This window comes from Pseudorasbora parva, chromosome 4, assembly GCF_024679245.1.
Source record: "Pseudorasbora parva isolate DD20220531a chromosome 4, ASM2467924v1, whole genome shotgun sequence".
Lineage (NCBI taxonomy): Eukaryota > Metazoa > Chordata > Actinopteri > Cypriniformes > Gobionidae > Pseudorasbora > Pseudorasbora parva.
In genome coordinates, this window is record NC_090175.1 from 34,488,808 (window position 1) to 34,505,091 (window position 16,284).

A 16,284-nucleotide genomic window follows, 5' to 3' on the forward strand; every position below is an offset into this window, starting at 1 on the left:
GAGAAAAATAAACCTTGGGAGAAACCAGGCTCAGTCGGGGTGCCAGTTCTCCTCTGGCCAATTAACAAACAGTGTATTATTATTATTCTGGCAACCTTACAGGTCAGAAATCATATTAGATCATAATATTCGAAATGTCTGGGTATCATGCTAGAGATGGGTTTATTGAGGATGGCGTGTCGATTACACAAGAATATGAATATTTCTTCTTCTCGAGTTTTTGAGGTAAAAATTGCACATGAACGCCCTCTGATGTCGTGTTTACCACTGGGAAGTTCGGAAATAATTTTGATACCCAAGTTCCCGAGATGGACGTGGCATAACCGTTAAAAATGGCAGATGGGAGATGAATTTCTGCTGTGACAGGTGTTTTATTCTTTTTTTTCACAACAATTTAATTGTCTTGTCGTTAAAGTAGTACATATTTACATAAATTAATAATCATTTGAAGCATATTGTGTATTTTAAACACATCGAAACTCGCATTTTGACCATCATTCCCTAGTTGACCATCATTCCAGAATAGTGAGCAAGCTGACTATCTAGATAGTGTGGTAAAAGTAGCTATACAATAGGATCAGGTAGCTGAAAACTATTGCCATTTTAGTCTTTAAGCAGCCTTTATTGTCTTCATTATGCCTTTATTTTGAATGTGATTATAAACAATATTCTTTCATGTTGTGCTGCTATGTTTGCCAGTGATTCTATGAATTTCTGGGACCGGGAAATGACTGAAATCGTTATAGTGTTAAAATAACATTTTCCAAAGACGCACAAAAATATGAACCTGGCGTCCTCCATTCTTGGTTTCAACAAACGGTTCTAGTGACTTCATTCCTGCAAGGAAGTGCAGGGGTATAGTCCAAACCGGCCGTTCGCTGTAGGCTTTGACAGGGAACTTCTGTTAAATAAAATATCTCGCTTGGCATTTATAATTTTACAAGTATTATTTATACTCTAACAGCAACATTTCACACTAACTAATGTTTGAAAGATGGAATCGCGGAGAACGGGACCTTTAAACCATCCCAATGCAATTCCATTAATGCCAACATAATTTTCAAATCAATTCAAAAGAATGTTGTGATTGATAATATTGAGTAACACTAATAGAGAGATACAACCACAATAAGATGATAAGAGTAAATCATTTGTAACTCTGATGAGAGCATCCTCAGTACTATGATACAGTCTAAATCCTGACTGGTAATTTTTGATAGAAACGGTAGATTTGAGATTGCCATGTAATTGACTAATTCTTTAGGATCAAGTTGAGTTTTTTTAATAAGTGGTTTAATTATAGCCAACTTAAAAGTTCTTAGTACATTGACTAGTGTCAATGATGAATTAATGAAATTAAGCAGAGGATCTTTGACCTCTGGAAGTATCTCTAGCCAAGTTGGTATAGGGTCAAGCATACATGTTGTTGATTTTAATGATTTAACAAGAAGCCAATACTTCTCCTATACCAGTGAATGAATGTATTTTTTCCTCAGTGACACTACTGGACATTACAAGCACTGTAGAAAATACATTCATTCACTATAGCAGTGAATGAATGTATTTTTTTTTTCTCAGTGACACTGCTGGACATTAATAGCTTTTAATCTAAATCACTACCACACGTTAGCTTTTCGCTAGCCTGGTAGCTTTCCATCCCAGCATCCGGGTCTCCTGTTTTCTGAGTTCTTTAGACAACTGTGGTGAGTTGGATTATTAAAAAGACTCCATCAGACAACTGTGGTAAGTTTTGGATTCATCAACAAATACGGTAAGCCATGTCTTCTTCTCCTGTCATTGTCACTTGCACTGCATGCTACATGTTTAGCATATCTATCTCCGTTGGCAAACAGGGCTTCACATGTGATAAATGTCAGGAATTAATCAGGCTGACGGAGAAGATTTCAGATTTAGAGACACGCATCCAAGCTTTATGTGAGAGTAGTGAGAATGTAACAGCTTTAGATACTGCTTTGGATGCGACTAGCTTAGTGAACACTCATTGTTTGGTTCCGGCTGAGCCCGCGCAGCAGGGCTGGGTGACGATGAGAAAGCATAGTCGCGGATCAAAAAACCACTCTTCCGTTCCGATTAGAACATCAAACAGGTTCTCCCCACTCAGTGACGCACCCACTGAGGATCCTGTTGAAAGTGCCCTAGTTATTGGCGATTCTATAACACGGAACGTGAAAATAGAGACACCAGCCACCATAGTCATATGTTTACCGGGAGCCAGAGCGCCTGACATCAAAGCAAATTTAAAAATGCTGGCTAGAGCTAATCGTAAATTCTCTAAGATTATTATTCACGTTGGCACTAATGATGTTCGACTTCGCCAGTTGGAGATCACCAAAATTAACATTAAAGAGGTGTGTAAACACGCAAGTACGATGTCAAAGGCCGTATTTTTCTCTGGTCCTCTCCCTGCGAAAAGGAGTGATGAAATAGTTAGCAGATTATCATCACTCAATGGCAGGTTGTCTAAGTGGTGTCTGCAAAATAACATAGGTTTCATAGACAATTGGAAAAGTTTTTGGGGCAGACCTGACCTGTTGAAGATAGACAGCATTCATCCCTCCTGGGCTGGTGCTGCTCTTCTCTCTAGTAATTTGGCACATAGTCTTAAAGCTAAACCTTGACTCACTGGGGCCCAGGTCAGGAAGCAGACAAACTGGCTAAACCAACCGTCTGCTAGCTGTCTCACGTCACCAAAGTCAGCTAAATCCCAGCACATAGAGACTCTTTCACCTAGATATTATCATATAGAGACTGTGTCTGTTCCCCGAATTAGTAAATACAAAAAACCATCAAAACCATTCAACAGTAAAAATATAATTGATGTCCAACAAATAAACAACAGATATAATACGGATGAACAATTGATAAAGCTTGGGTTGCTGAATATTCGATCCCTTTCACCAAAAACGCTTGTTGTCAATGATATGATTATAGATCATAACTTAGATGTGCTGTGTTTGACAGAAACCTGGCTAAAACCTGACGATTACATTACTTTAAATGAGTGCACCCCCGAGATTATTGTTACAAACATGAGCCACGTCTGAAAGGTAAAGGGGGAGGTGTTGCTGTAATTTATAATAATATTTTCAGTATTACTCAGAAGTCTAGTTTCAAATAATTATTTTGAAGTTTTGGTGCTTTATGTAACGCTGTGTAGTGTAAATGATAAATCCCGTCTGACATTTGTGTTGGCTACTGTATACAGGCCACCAGGGCACAATACAGACTTTATCAAAGAATTTGCTGGTTTTGTATCGGAGTTAGTATTAGCTGTAGATAAAGTACTAATTGTTGGGGATTTTAATATCCACGTAGACAATGAAAAAGACGCATTGGGATTGGCATTTAGAGACATTCTAAACTCTATTGGAGTTAGACAACATGTATCGGGACCCACTCATCGCCTTAATCATACTTTAGATCAAATAATGTCACATGGAATAAATGTTGATACTGTTAAAATTCTGCAGCAGAGCGATGACATCTCAGATCATTACCTAATATCATGTATACTTAATTTACCTAAGGCTGCAAAGCCATCCCCTCGCTTCAAATATGGCAGGACGATAACCGCTGTGACTAAAGATTGCTTTGTACATAATCTTCCTCATCAGTTCCATCTCCTCAGCATTACAGATAGCCAAGAGGAACATGATGCTGCAACAGAAACTATTGGCTCTCTCTTTACTAGCACTTTAGACATAGTTGCTCCCCGGCGCTTAAAGAAGATTAAAGCAAATAATCCAACGCCGTGGTACAACAAGCACACTCGGGCCCTTAAAACAGCAGCCAGAAAAATGGAGCGCAGCTGGAAGAAAACAAAACTGGAGGTTTTTCGCAATTTGCGGAAAGAGAGCATGATGGCATATAGAAAGGCCATAAAAACTGCTAGATCTGCTTATTTCTCAACTCTTTTAGAAGAAAACAAACACAACCCTAAGTATTTATTCGATACAGTGGCTAAATTATCAAAAAATAAAGCTTCAGCTTCTGATGTTTGTAAACAACACAGCAGTAATGACTTTATGAACTTCTTTACTAGTAAGATTGATAATATTAGGAATAAAATTATAACCATGCAGCCGTCTATTACAGTATCACTTCAGACAGAGCATTGTAGTGTCACTGAGGAAAAATTACACTCATTCACTACTATAGGAGGAGAAGAATTGGCTAAACTTGTAAAATCATCAAAATCAACAACATGTATGCTTGACCCTATACCGACTAGGCTATTAAAAGAGATACTTCCAGAGGTCATAGATCCCCTGCTTAATATCATTCATTCATCTTTGACATTAGGATATGTACCGAAAACTTTTAAGTTGGCTATAATTAAGCCACTTATTAAAAAAACGCAACTTGATCCTAAAGAATTAATCAATTACAGGCCAATCTCAAATCTACCGTTTCTATCAAAAATACTAGAAAAGGCTGTGTCTTCACAATTCCTTTTTAGAAAGAAATGGTATATGTGAGGATTTCCAGATCCGGTCAGGATTTAGACCGTATCATAGTACTGAGACTGCTCTAATTAGAGTTACAAATGATTTACTCTTATCATCTGATCGTGGTTGTATCTCTCTATTAGTGTTACTCGATCTTAGCGCTGCATTTGATACTATCGATCACAATGTTCTTCTGAATAGAATCGAAAATTATGTTGGCGTTAGTGGAACTGCTTTGGCATGGTTTAAATCGTACTTATCTGACCGTTATCAGTTTGTAGCAGTAAATGAAGAGATGTCACACCGATCACAAGTTCAGTATGGGGTACCGCAAGGCTCAGTGTTAGGACCGTTGCTTTTCACCCTGTATATGCTACCACTGGGAGATATCATTAGGAAGCATGGCGTTAGTTTTCATTGTTATGCTGACGATACTCAGCTCTATATTTCCTCACGACCTGACGAAACCTACCAATTCACAAGATTAACGGAATGCATAGCTGATATAAAAAATTGGATGAATTTCCTGCAACTTAATTCAGATAAAACTGATTTTTTAATTATTGGACAGAAAAGCTCCACAAGTAGTAACCGAGAATACTGTCTAACACTTGATGACTGCTCTGTCAAGCCCTCGTCGTCAGTGAGGAACCTGGGTGTGCTCTTTGATACCAATCTTTCATTTGAAAGCCACGTTTCTAGCATCTGGAAAACCGCATTCTATCATCTTAAAAATATATCTAAATTACGGCACATGCTTTCAATGCAAAATGCTGAACAGTTAGTACATGCGTTCATGAGCTCAAGGCTAGATTATTGTAATGCTCTACTGGGTGGTTGCCCTGCTCGCTTAATAAAGAAACTACAGCTAGTCCAAAATGCAGCAGCTAGAGTTCTTACTAGAACCAGGAAGTATGATCATATTAGTCCAGTTCTGTCAACACTGCACTGGCTCCCTATTAAACATCGCATACATTTTAAAATCTTGCTTATTACTTACAAAGCACTAAATAGTTTAGCTCCCCGGTACTTAAGCGAGCTCTTAACACATTATACTCCATCATGTCTAAACGCCTGATCACTCACAAATAAGACTTTTATTCTGAACGACTTCATCTCCACAAACGATCTGGATTTTCTTCTGCTGACTGAGACCTGGCTCAAACCAGGTGACAACAGTGCTTTCACTGAGCTCCTCCCTCCCGGCTATTTCTTCCTCAGCACACCGCGAGCATCTGGCCGCGGTGGTGGTCTGGCCTCTGTATTCAGGCACACATATAACTGTTGCATAATTCCATCAAATAACTTCAGTAGTTTTGAGCTGCAACTATTTCTTATTGAGATAGGGTCTCCTGTTCTATGTGCAGTTGTCTATCGTCCACCACAATTTAATAAGGCTTTTATTCAAGAATTTTCTGAGCTCCTAGCTGAGCTCATGCCGAATTATGACGATCTATTGATTTGTGGTGATTTTAACATTCATGTATGCTGCCCATCTAACCCAATGGCAAGGGAGTTTCTAAGCCTTCTTGACTCTTTTAATTTAATACAATCAGTTAATGGTCCCACACATCACTTAGGACACACTCTGGACCTCATTATCTCCCATGGTCTGCCTGTGTCCCTCAGTAGGATATGCCATACTTCCATCTCGGACCACTTTCCTATTATATTTGATTTTGTAACCCCTCTCAGAACCAGATCTATTACTCCTGCCTGTCGCCGCCGTGTCATTACTCCATCCACGGCTGGGCAATTTACAGCTGCCTTCATGAACACTAGCTTATATACCCAGGTTGATCTGGCCTCTCCGCTATGTCCGGATGACCTGATTTTCATTTTTTATTCTTCCTGTTCAGAGATCTTGGATTCTATTGCGCCTTTTAGGCGTAAACCCACCAGCACTGCACCGGAACCCTGGCTAAATGACACCACCCGCACCTTTAGGCGCTGCTGCAGACAGGCCGAAAGCAGGTGGAGGAAAGATAGATTGCATGTGTCACTGGATAGACTAAAAGACAGTTTGGCTAACTACCAAAAGGCTGTTAAAGAGGCCAAACGTCAATATCTGTCGAACATTATTTCCACCAGCTGCAATCGTCCAAGGACTTTATTTAACACAATACAGTCTGTTATAAATCCACCTTGCAATGTCTTGAGCAAGGTGTCAGAATCCATCTGTGAAAACTTTTTGAATTATTTTGTTGAGAAAGTGTCCTCTGTTAGGCAGAATATGAACAGTACTTTTTACACCAATGCTGTCCCTCCTGTTGTCCCACCTGCAGTGTTTGAACGATTTGAACCCGTGTCTTTATCACGCCTTTCTGAAGTGGTGCAGGGGTTGTCGCCCACCAACTGCCCCCTCGATATTGTTCCAACCAAGGTGCTCAAACAGGTCTTTGACACTGTCGGACCATGCGTCCTCTCGCTCATTAACAGCTGCCTCAGCTCAGGGACTTTTAAAAAAACCCAACCTGGATCCCGACATTTTGTCTAATTTTAGACCTGTCTCACATTTACCATTTTTATCAAAGGTCCTAGAAAAAGTTGTTCTATCACAGTTACAGCCTTTTTTAGAAAATAACTCAATTTTAGAAAAGTTTCAGTCTGATTTTAGGTCACGACATAGCACTGAGTCTGCACTGCTGAAAGTCCACAACGACATCCTTCTATCCCTTGATGCTAAAAGATCTGTGCTGTTGGTGATGCTGGATCTAACAGCAGCTTTCGACACTGTGGACCATTCAGTACTTATCGTCCGCTTTGCTCAACAGGTTGGCCTCAAGGGTTCAGTCCTGTAGTGGTTTCGCTCCTACTTGAACGACAGGAGCAATTCAGTTATGGTCAATGAATTTTCGTCATCCACTGCTCCTCTGTCCTCTGGAGTGCCACAAGGATCCATTCTTGGGCCTGTTCTATTTTCACTTTACATGTTGCCTCTTGGTTCCATTATTGCCAAGCACAATCTTTCTTTCCACCTATATGCAGATGACCTCCATGTCTATATGCCTGTGCTTCCAAATGATGGTTCAGCTCTAGACTCCTTGCATAGTTGCCTATCTGATATTAAACTATGGCTTTCACGAAACTTTCTTCATCTTAATGAGAGTAAAACGGAATACATTATTTTTGGTACCTCTATTTTACACCACGATTTATCATCAAGCACAACCCCTCAAGTTAGTGAGGCAATAAAGAATCTGGGGGTGATTTTTGACAGAGATCTGAATTTTAACAAACAAATTAACTCTGTAGTCAAGCCTTTTCTGTGCCGCAGTGATCTGGAAAAGGCAATTCATGCTTTTATCAGCTCACGCATTGATTACTGTAACGCACTCTACATTGGCATCACACAGTCTTCACTCCATCGTCTCCAACTGGTACAGAATGCAGCTGCTCGTCTTCTAACCGGTACATCTAGACACAGCCATATTAGTCCAGTTCTCTGTTCCCTCCACTGGCTCCCGGTTCGGTACCGTGTTGATTTTAAAATTTTAATGTTTGCCTTTAAAGCTCTTAATGGCCTTGCGCCACCTTATTTATCAGAGATTTTAAGTGTCCACCGTCCAAACAGAGCCCTCCGGTCGGCTGACCAGATAAGGCTAGTTATTCCGAGGTTCCGGTGCAAGCAGTGGGGCGATCGTTCATTTGCTTTTGCTGCTCCTAAACTTTGGAACACTTTACCAGTAGACCTGCGTGTTCTTACAGACCTGGTCCTGTTCAAATCCAGGTTAAAAACACATTTATTTAAACTGGCTTTTAACACACAGTAGCACTGTGGCACTTTGAATTTTATTTTTGTATTTTGTGTAACTGTTCCTTTGGTTATTGCTTCATGTATTAATATATTATTTATTGTAGATGTTTTTCTGTTTTAAATGTAAAGCACCTTGGTCCTCCTTTTGGTTGTTGGAAGGTGCTATACAAATAAAGTTTGATTGATTGATTGATTGATTGACCAAAATGACCGTACTTGACAGGAGTCATCAATGTTGTAACTCCGCCGAGACCCGCGATGTATATATTTCCGTCGTGGTATGGTGGTATGTACACAATATCCAAGGGGAGATGTAGATCTGGTAGATAAAAAGGACGCAGACGGAGCTGAATAATTTCCGCCGCCGAATACTGAAACATCGTCCATACCACAGAATGGTATACAGCAGAAAGAACGACCCAGATGTAGTTCATCCGCACCAGTAGCTCAGTGATCCTCATAAGTTGATCCCCATGCCAGAGGTAAAGTTACCACGAAGAACAGTCGGTAACCGGCAGGCAGACCAGCAACCGCAATCAACCAGCGTACAACCCCGCAGAATCAACGCAGATACACAGGTCAGATATTAAAACAATTCATAAGTGCAGGAAGACATAAGTGCATGTTTTTAAAATTCCCTCCCTGAGTATCGGCAGCTAATAGCGCCAGCGTTCACCCGGAAGTTGTTGAGAGTTTAGAGGGACGGCCAGGTCTTGGTAGATTTGCAGTGGTCTGATACTCCTTCCATTTCAATATTATCGCTTGCACAGTGCTCCTTGGGATGTTTAAAGCTTGGGAAATCTTTTTGTATCCAAATCCGGCTTTAAACTTCTCCACAACAATATCTCGGAAACTGCCGGGTGTGTTCCTTGTTCTTCATGATGCTCTCTTTGCTTTAAATGGACCTCTGAGACTATCACAGTGCAGGTGCATTTATACAGAGACTTGATTACACACAGGTGGATTCTATTTATCATCATTAGTCATTTAGGTCAACATTGGATCATTCAGTGATCCTCACTGAACTTCTGGAGAGAGTTTGCTGCACTTAAAGTAAAGGGGCCGAATAATTTTGCACTTCCAATTTTTCATTTTTTGATTTGTTAAAATAGTTTGAAATATCCAATAAATTTAATTCCACTTCATGATTGTGTCTCACTTTTTCTTGATTCTTCACAAAAAATGACAGTTTTAAATCTTTATGTTTGAAGCCTGAAATGTGGCAAAAGGTCGCAAAGTTATGGGGGCCGAATACTTTCACAAGGCACTGTATATATATATGTCTCCAATTAAACATTTTCTAGTGACTGATTTTTCAGTTGGCCGAATTGAAATTCTGTGACTTGATACAATTTAATTTACAGAAATTCAATTCGGCCAACTGAAAAATTTAGATGTGATCAGTCACTTGAAAATGTTTTTATTTTATTTATTTTTTTACAGTATTCAAGGTTACATAAACCACTGCTAAAAGTGATTATCATATACAAACCTGATTCCAAAAAAGTTGGGACACATTGTACAAATTGTGAATAAAAAAGGTATGCAATAATTTACAAATCACAAACGTATATTTTATTCACAATAGTGTATAGATAACATATCAGATGTTGAAAGGGAGACATTTTGAAATGCTCATTTTGGATTTCATGAGAGCTACACATTCCAAAAAAGTTGGGACAAGTAGCAATAAGAGGCTGGAAAAGTTAAATGTACATCTAAAAAACAGCTGGAGGACGAAATTGCAACTTCAACTACTCAAGGTCAATTGGCAACATGCTTTGGTATACTCCAATGTTGTGGCAAAAAATAGTGGAGCAATATCAGGAAGAGTTTCTCAGAGAAAATTTGCAAAGAGTTTAAAATTATCCTCATCTAGGGGGCATAATATAATCCAAAGATTCAGAGATTCTGGAACAATCTCTGTGCGTAAGGGTCAAGGCTGGAAAACCATACTGGATTCCCATGATCTTGGGCCCTTAAGGCGGGCGTACACTGTGCGAATTCGGACACTCGGAAGGTCGTGAGATATTGCAGACGCTACGAGTCATTTAATTTGATCATCGCATCAAATTAGCTAGTACACGGCATGACTGTTTGCACCGCGAGTCGGCCGCGATCACACAAGTTTTTGTGTACAGACACCGGAGATTTCAATGTTGCTGCTATAGCTTCAGATACTAAAAATAAAAAAATAAAAATGTTGAAAAACAGAGAACAGTAGTAGCCATTCCTTTTAACCGAAACAACCAGAGGGAGAGAGAAGAGTGCACATGAGAGAGAGAAAGTGTGTGTGAGTGTGTGTGTGTGAACGCAGTATATGGCAGCCACTGAGCTAATAATAGTCATAGATAGAGCCTATGTGACGTGCTTGTGCATGATTTGGCAATGGGGGACAGCCATATGCCGGTAAAAATCGGGCCGACTCCCCAAACTTTTTAAACATGTTTAAAAATTATTGTAAAGTCGGGAGGTGCTCTTAACGTGCTCGGTTCGGCTCGTATTTCCTCTCACATGGTGCGAGCCGTGACCATACGAGCATCCACGATGTCCACACGATTTCTCCTGAGAAAAATAAATCGTCTGCGAGTTCGTACGACAGCAAAAATCGCACCGTTTACGCCCGCTTTTAGACGGCACTGCATTGCATACAGGAATGCTACTGTAAAGGAAATCACAAAATAAGCTCAGGAATACTTACAGGAAACATTGTCAGTAAACACAATACACTGTGCCATTCGCTGTTGCTGGCTAAAACTATAGGTCAAAAAAGAAGCCATATATAAACATGATCTAGAAGTCAGGCAATTTCTCAGGGCCAAGGCTCATGTGGCAAAGTGCAAAACTGTTCTGTGGTCAGACAAATCAAAATTTGAAGTTCTTTTTGGAAAACTGGGACTTGATTAAAGTCATCGATTAAAGAGGACAAGGAAAACCCAAGTTCAGAAGACTGTATCTCTGATGGTATTGTATCTGATGGATTGCATGAGTATCTGTGGCTTGGGCAGCTTACACATCTTTTAAAGGTTTATCCAAGTTCTAGAACAAAATATGCTCCCATCCAGACGTTTCAGGGAAGACCTTTTATTTTCCAACATGACACTGCCAGACCACTTACTGCATCAATTACAAAATCATGGGTGCGTAGAAGAAGGATCCGGGTACTAAAATGACCAGCCTGCAGTCCAGATCTTTCACCCATAGAAAACATTTGGCGCACCATAAAGAGGAAGGTGTGACAAAGAAGACCTAAGACAGTTGAACAACAACATTCCTGTTCCTAAACTTGAGTAACTTGTCTCCTCAGTCCCCAGATGTTTGCAGACTGTTAAAAAGAAGAGGGGATGCCACACAGTGGTAAACATGGCCTTGTCCCAACTTTTTTGTGTTGAAGCCATGAAATGTAAAATCAACTTTTTCCCTTATAATGATAAATGTTCTCAGTTTAAACGTTTGATATGTCATCTATGTTGTGTTCTGAATAAAATATTGCAATTTGAAACTTCCACATCATTGCATTCTGTTATATTCACAATTTGTCCAGTGTCCCAACTTTTTTGGAATCAGGTTTGTAAGTATATGTTGTCTGAGGTGTAATAACAACAATATAGCTGGGTAGACAAATAGTAAGCACACCAGAGCAAACAGGACAGGACGGGGAAAAAATCTGACATGCGTAAACCACGTTAATAATCTGGTAGAGAACAAAGGAAAGACATGCACTAGAAGTAGAGAAGCTAATCAGAGGGGAAGAGAGGATAGGTGAGGAGAGAATGAGCTTAATGGCAAGGTAATGAGAAACAGCTGATTCTAAAAGGGTGTGTGCGTGTGTGACAGCAGAGGGAGAGTGTGAGTAAGAGAATGACCAGCAGGGGGAAAAAGGGGGAGAGAGAGAGAGAGAGAGAGAGAGAGAGAGAGAGAGAGAGAGAGAGAGAGAGAGAGACAGGATCATGAGACTACCCCTCCCCAAAGCCCAGTTCAGACGGCATGATTTTCAAACTTTTTTCAAAACAATCGCAGACAACTCTCTCTCTCCGGTGCGCGAATTACGTTTCCCAACATTCCCAACCAAACACACGTGCGATATGACAAGTAAACAACGCTCACATCAGACCGGAGTTCTTGCGCGAGACTTGGAATTGTTATTAAAAATGATAAACTGCACAAAGTTTGCTCCAAATTGTCTGTGCGCTGATTTGTGGAGAAAAAGAAAAAAAGATTATGGCGGAGGAAATTGCTGGAGAGAGTAGGTAAATAAATAATTGTGTGATGTGCTGCTGCTGCAGCTGGATGTGCAAATGTTTGGGCTTTGTTTCTGTTTGATAGAAATGTAAATATATATATTGAAATACTGATATTCTGTCTACAACTCCTCCCTAACCCTCCCGCTGCCCTGTATCTCACTCTCTCATTGGCTGTAGGTCATCGCCAATGTAAATTTCAGTCAGAACACATTTCGCACAGCAGGAGTTTAAATCGCAGACAGGTCCAGATATTTGGCATGCCAAATATCTTGTGGGCATTGGCGACTCATCTGCAAATCTCTCTGATCGCGTCTTTTATCATTCACACTGCGTCATTGTCACCCGCGTGCACGAGCACCGATTTGCCAATGATTTTGGGCATTTGTCAGCGATTTCACAAAACCTGTTGGCGAGTCAAAGTCGGGGCTAAAATCGGGCAGTGTGAACTAGGCTTAACACGGGGTCTACTGGCGGTGTGGCGAATGCGAGAACGGGACTTGAGAAGAGCTGCTCTCACCCTTCTCCAAGTGCGTTTACAGCGTTGAATATAGGATTTTACAGATGATCGTTAGACTCGGGGTCCTGAGAGGAAAAGAAAGGGGGCTGGTAGCCTGAACAGCACTGAAAATGAGAGAGACCGGTGGCGGATGAGGGAGCAGAATCGGCACATTCTCTGCCCAGGGGAGCTGTTCAGGCCAGGACGTGGGGTTGCTGAATGCTAGACTGCGAAGAATCCGGGCAATAATCTTGTTAGCTCGCTCGGCCTGACCATTGGTTTGCGGGTGGAAACCAGCGGAAAGGCTAGCTGACGCACCGATGAGACGACAGAACTCCTTCCAAAACTGTGAAACGAATTGAGGCCCACGGTCAGAGATGGTGGGGAGACTGTGTAAACGAAAAACATGCTCGACAACAAATTGGGCTGTCTAATGAAGGAGGAAGTCCTGTTATAAAATCAAGGGCAATGTGGGACAAAGGTCAAGAGGGAACAGGCAGAGGTCTGAGAAGACCCACAGTTGGTGCATTAATCGGCTTAGTCTGGGAGCAGACGGAACACGATGCTACAAAGCGGCGAACGTTGCACTCACTGGTGGGCCATCATAACCTCTGTCCTTTACTTTTCAAATAAAGTTACATGAGCACATGTTTAGGAGCACTGCGGTCCACTGGAAAAATCCCTAATTTTATGCTTATTTCTATTGCAGGACATAGAGCCAGGATAAGGGGAGAAGCTGAGGATCTTAACCATCTTTGAAAATGATGCCACCATCCACTCAAACCCAAATATAAGGTTCCTCTCTGTAGTACAGATCTCTATAGAGCAGATTGGACCAGGTAATGTGCAATACCTTTGCTGTAATTGTTACTAAATATTTTTTCCAAAAGTGTTTAATGTTCTTGACCCCCAGTGCTCAGCAAGAGTCTGGTCCTTAAAAAAATTGAGTCTACTAATACTCTAATGAGAGTTAGCTGACATGTAGTTGCGAAGTTACTTATAGTTAGTAGAATGTCTAAAGTGGACTATCAAAATAAAGTGTAACCGCACTTTATTCAAATAAAATGTGAACATATTTGCCATTACTTGTTTATATCCATTGATACCTGGTTCCCTTAAAAGAAACAAAAGGAATCTAGGAAACTTCACCTGCACGTATTTATTTCAGTTCACACTGATTTCAATTTTTGACTAAAAAGTTACTGAATCGATTTCAAGTCACTGAATCATTTCGGATTGTATCGTTCTAAATTAACCAATATCAAGACAAACCTGGTGTTCTTTATAAACTCAGCAAAAAGGGCTCAAAAAGGTTGAAACTCAGGACTGTATTTCAACAATAATGTTTTAAAAATCCCAATTACTTTACATATTTTCATTCTAAAAGGTTTAAACAATGTTTTCCATGCCTGTTCAATTAACCAAAATCAATTAATTAACATCCACCTGTGGAATGGTCGTTAAGACCTTAACAGCTTACAGAGAGTAGGCATTTAAGGTCACAGTTCTAAAAACGCAGGACACTAAAGAGACTTGTCTACCGACTGTGAAAAACACCCAAAGAAAGATCCCCAGGGTCCCTGCTCATCTGCATGAACGTGCATTAGGCATGCTGCAGGGAGGCATGAGGACTGCTAATGTGGCTAGGGCAATAAATTGCCATGTCCACACTGTGAGACGCCTAAGACAGCGCTACAGGGAGACAGGAAGGACAGCTGATCATCCTTGCAGTAGAAGACCACGTGTAACAACACCTGCACAGGATCGGTACATCCAAATATCACACCTTCGCAACAGGTACAGGATGGCCACAACAACTGCCCGAGTCACACCAGGAACACACAATCCCTCCATCAGTGCTCAGACTGTCTGCAATAGGCTGAGAGAGGCTGGACTGAGTGCTTGTAGGTCTGTTGTAAGGCAGTTCCTTAACAGACATCAGCAGCAAAAATGCCGCCTATGGGTACAAACCCACCTTCTCCGGACCAGACAGGAGTGGCAAAAAGGGCTCTTCACTGATGAGTCACAGTTTTATCCCACCAGGGGTGATGAACGGATTCGTGTTTATTGCAGAAGGAATGAGGGTTACACCGAGGCCTGTACCCTGGAGCGGGATAGATTTGGAGGTGGGGGGTCTGTCATGGTCTGGGGCGGTATATAACATCACCATCGGACTGAGCTTGTTGTCATTGCAGGCAATCTCAAGTCCTTGCAGTACAGGAAAGACATCCTCCCCCTTCATGTGGTACCCTTTATGCTAGGGCTGGCGATAAAACGATGACAATAATTATCACGATATATATTTCCTCGATAAAACGATAACAACACTTCGATAAATTCTCGATATAATGCTTACGCGCTACGCGTAATGCTGCGCATGCGTATTGCAGACCGGGCTTCTGGGTGCTGCACAAGCTGTTGTTTACAGTTAGTTATTGACAGGCTTGGAGGATTGGAGTGAAGTGGAGTGAGAAAGTTAGTTCGCTCAACTTCAGTGGTTTGGAGATATTTTGGCAATCCCATCCGACATAAAACAGCGACAAAGGCTACGTGGACTGCTTATCATAGGTTCACGTTCCCACACGGAATTTAATTATTAAATGATTGTGCTTCTTCAAAGTTCTTTCATATAACATTGAGCCAAACACAGCGGTAAATCTACATTAACTACATTTACGCACAGGCTTTTATTACCTTGTTAGTTGTGTTGGGTCACTTACAACAAGCTAACGATACCAAACTATAATCACTAAAACATCGGACTTGTACATTGCTATCATAATTGTTTGTCTTTGGTGATGTATTAATGACTCCGCATCGCCTGTATCAAAAGAGAAATAACATCATCCGACTTTAAAATGAATAAAATAGACTAGACAGCCCGTACTGGAGATCCACAAATACTGAACTTCGCTCTCTCCCTCCTCTTGCGGCCACCAGCCCACTGTCGCTGAGGTGTGTGTGTAGCGCGCGCGTGTGTGTGTGTGTGTGTGTGTGTGTGTGTGTGAGAGAGAGAGAGAGAGAGAGAGAGAGAGAGAGAGAGAGAGAGAGAGAGAGAGAGAGAGAGAGAGAGAGAGAGATGCACAGGTGTTTTACTACTTACACAATTAAGTAATGATATTATTGATATACAGTGTAGAGTAAAAAAAGGCTGACCACAATTAATATTTTAATAAATAAATCTACCTTTGTTTTAATAAATTGTTCACCTGTTTGGGAAGTGTTTGTCATGTTTTGACCATAAAGGATAGTTTAAAACCGTCTGTTTTCTACATCTTTCACTCAGGCTACGTCTACACTAATCCGGCTAAATTTAAA

At 40.8% G+C, this 16,284-nt stretch overlaps 1 protein-coding gene across 1 annotated transcript; it reads left to right on the forward strand.

Moving 5' to 3' along the window:
* Positions 1-1,626: 1,626 nt before the first annotated feature.
* LOC137074035 (uncharacterized) lies at positions 1,627-2,904 on the forward strand. Its single transcript, XM_067442733.1, has one exon. It carries the CDS (start codon positions 1,779-1,781, stop codon positions 2,637-2,639), a length of 861 nt encoding a protein of 286 aa, XP_067298834.1. The 5' UTR covers positions 1,627-1,778; the 3' UTR covers positions 2,640-2,904.
* The last annotated feature ends 13,380 nt before the right edge of the window (positions 2,905-16,284 follow it).